The sequence below is a fragment of the Cyprinodon variegatus genome, unplaced genomic scaffold (genome assembly GCF_000732505.1).
Source record: "Cyprinodon variegatus isolate N-32 unplaced genomic scaffold, C_variegatus-1.0 Scaffold1000, whole genome shotgun sequence".
Lineage (NCBI taxonomy): Eukaryota > Metazoa > Chordata > Actinopteri > Cyprinodontiformes > Cyprinodontidae > Cyprinodon > Cyprinodon variegatus.
In genome coordinates this window covers 8,107-11,075 of record NW_015151453.1, presented here as the reverse complement: position 1 = coordinate 11,075, position 2,969 = coordinate 8,107, and the positions used below count along the sequence as shown (strand labels likewise).

General features: G+C 40.0%; 1 protein-coding gene across 1 annotated transcript in view; it reads left to right on the top strand.

The window, feature by feature from the left end:
* LOC107100679 overlaps window positions 1-272 on the top strand; it is a 30,602-nt gene extending 30,330 nt beyond the window's left edge. The window contains exon 5 of the mRNA XM_015399254.1: window positions 6-272. Coding sequence (XP_015254740.1) covers window positions 6-272 — 267 coding nt within the window. The remainder of the gene's footprint in view (window positions 1-5) is intronic.
* Window positions 273-2,969: the final 2,697 nt, after the last annotated feature.

The window sequence follows — 2,969 nt, the reverse complement described above, 5'->3', positions numbered from 1 at the left end:
TGCAGGTTTCTGTTAATCAGGAGGAGGAAAAAGAATATAAGAGTCTGAGGTATGATCGAGTGCCAACCAACCTGAACGAGGGAACCGCTGGACCTGATGTGTTTCTTTGGTACAAAAAAGAGAGTAGCAAAGATCCCATCAGAATGATCACCCTGCTCGTTGACCCAGCTGCACCACGGATGTTTAAAATCGCCAAGGCCACGGTCATCAACAAGAATCTCAATGAGGGAAACAAAGGCACCCCAGAGTACCTGTGCTTTAGTCGTTTCTGAGCTCAGTGAGAGGAAATAATCACTGATGCATTTCTTATCATATACTCAATGAAATTGTATCTCTGTCTCTCAGATCCTGTCATTTCTGAGTCTGATTTTTCTGTTTTAATAAAGACGAGCATCTGATCCTGCCTACTATCGTTTATTTCATTACAACGTTTATAAAACCAGACACCAAAGGTAAAACAAGGACCTGGGCACCTTTTAAAATATAATATAATAATAAGGTTGGTTGACTGCATCAGGGATTATTTAGAAGTTTCTTGAACATTTTATAGCTCAAAAAAAGAAAAAATTAAATGAACTCCACTTTCTACTTAATATTTAACACCTATGCTGTGTTTGTTCCCTTTATCTTTTCTATTTTCTAGGTGAGTTCATCATTGGTAGATGTTTCTGAACAAAAAGGAGCATTTCTGTCTTTGAACATCCAAGTCTGTTTCTCTGACATTTGCAGCATCAGAAAACAAACTCTCTCTGTCTCTCACAAGGTAATATCTGTGAAGCCATTTTGCTTGCTTCTCCAGTAAACCATGGGGCTCTCAGACCATGGAACGGTAGGCTCTGACAGGTAGACTTGGATCTAAAAGAGTAGAACAAAGGAACAAAAACTAAATGATAGATTTGACTATTTAATTTTTTTGTGTGAGAAAATTAAAACTTTTATGAACTTAGCTCTGATAAATCGCATCTTCCTCTGATGCAAAACTAGGGGTTTACAGCAATAACCAGGATCCAGTTTTCCTTTGAAGGTAGAATGGAAGAAAGTCTGGTCAGTGACCAGTACACCAAGATCCACAGAGACAAGAACTACGGTCTCAGTGGTTGCAGCCCCTTCTACCTGTGGGACCTCAGAAGAACCACTGAGTATGATGTTCCAATAGTGGAGCTTAAAGTTTCCACTGATGCAGCAGGTGATGCTGAGATGTCACCCCCACCTTACCCCCTGCATAACATCCCAGCATGGTGATTGATACCAGAGTTCTCCAAGATCTCTCCATCTCAGCTTCAGCAAAACAGTTTAACACAGAAACGAGTATCAGGCCATCACAAGTTTCAGGGACACAACTGGATATTCAGTATAAAAGGTATTAGAAAATTAGTAAATGCGAGATAACATTATATACTGTATAACATTATGACTGTATGATCTGGTTGAACTGTAAAGTGCCTTGAGATGACATGTGTTGTGAATTTGGCACTATATAAATAAACTGAATTGAATTGAAACTGAATATACATTTGTTCCAAGAAAGGTCCACAATTATTCAATCTATAAATAGCAGCTGAATCATGTGGACTGAATATAGCTGTTCTGAGTGTGTGTATGGGGGGGTTGATGACACAATGTAGACATGAAGGTGATATGAATACTTAAGAAACTCAGAAATGCATCAAAACATTGTGAACCTGCTGAAGAAACAGTGATAATGAAAAGATTAACACCAGAGAATCCCCATGGTTACAGCAATAAATGTTACAGCATTTTATAGTGGACCCACACATAGGATGTGGAGCCAAACACTTAACTTTATTATTTACTTTGTTTATTTAGTGTTTTTATTTTATTTTAATTTGTTCCCATTTTTTTTATCTTCTTTGAAAGTAAGATTTAAGAAACTCAACCTCTCAGAGCCCAACAAACATACGAAAACAAGTTAATATTCAAAGGATGACTAAATTGACAAAGAGCAAGAGGTACAGAGAGAGTATTTTTTTGGCCAACCAAACCAAAGAGACTCCCAAAGAAGTCCCAAAGGCAGCTGTGGAGGGCACCTTCACTGAATGTGGGAGGGTACAAACGATGCTGTGTCCAAATGTCTGCCCTAACCACTATATAGGGCACTATATAGGAACAACCACTATATAGGGCACTATATAGTGGTTAGACCATTTTTAATGTGTGTTTGAAAGTCTAGAGGATAAAAAGTAGTGGACTTAAAACTTCCCACAATGCAGCTTGAAAAGTAGTGATCATCCACTCTCACTAGATGAGCAGATATGTTCCAGAATGCTTTGCAGGAGCTGTCCTTGCAAAGTATCATGGGATTTGTTTTGGTGGCAAGAAAGAACCAAGATGGCACAGGCACCATGTGGGGAAATGGAGCCTCGTGACCAACGGTGCAGCAAAAACTAGTCATCATCTTTCCGAACACTCAGTTAACTGGCCGACGCATAACAACACACAGAGAGATGAAGTTGGACATTTTTTTTATGATAATTTATTTGTTGTAATCAAAAAAGAATACTGGATGAACTTTACCATACAGTTTACTTGCTACCGGCGAAAGGTGCCGGGTCCAGAACGTTGGACCCAGAATTCAGGCAGACAGACTGAGGGGATTCATAAAAAGTGTTTTTTAACTGCTCAGGGATCTGCGGCTCATCAGCATTAATTAGGCATATCTGTAGAGGTGGAAACACAGGTTAATGACCATGTAACCCTGATGGGGAACGATTGCTAGCATGTGAGTCACTAACCTGGTTTTTAAGTTCAGTCTGAGCCCAGAGGAAGGAGAGGAATCCAGCTGTACGATTTTCCACAGCACACGGCGGGAGCTGCCCACAGACTTCCAGGAGTGAAGTCAAAGGTCAGGTAAACAGATCAGAACAGGGGCAGGCAAACTCAGAAGTCCAGGAGCTGAAACTAGTCAGGATCAGGCAATCACAATACACACACTGTGTACGCTAGAGAAC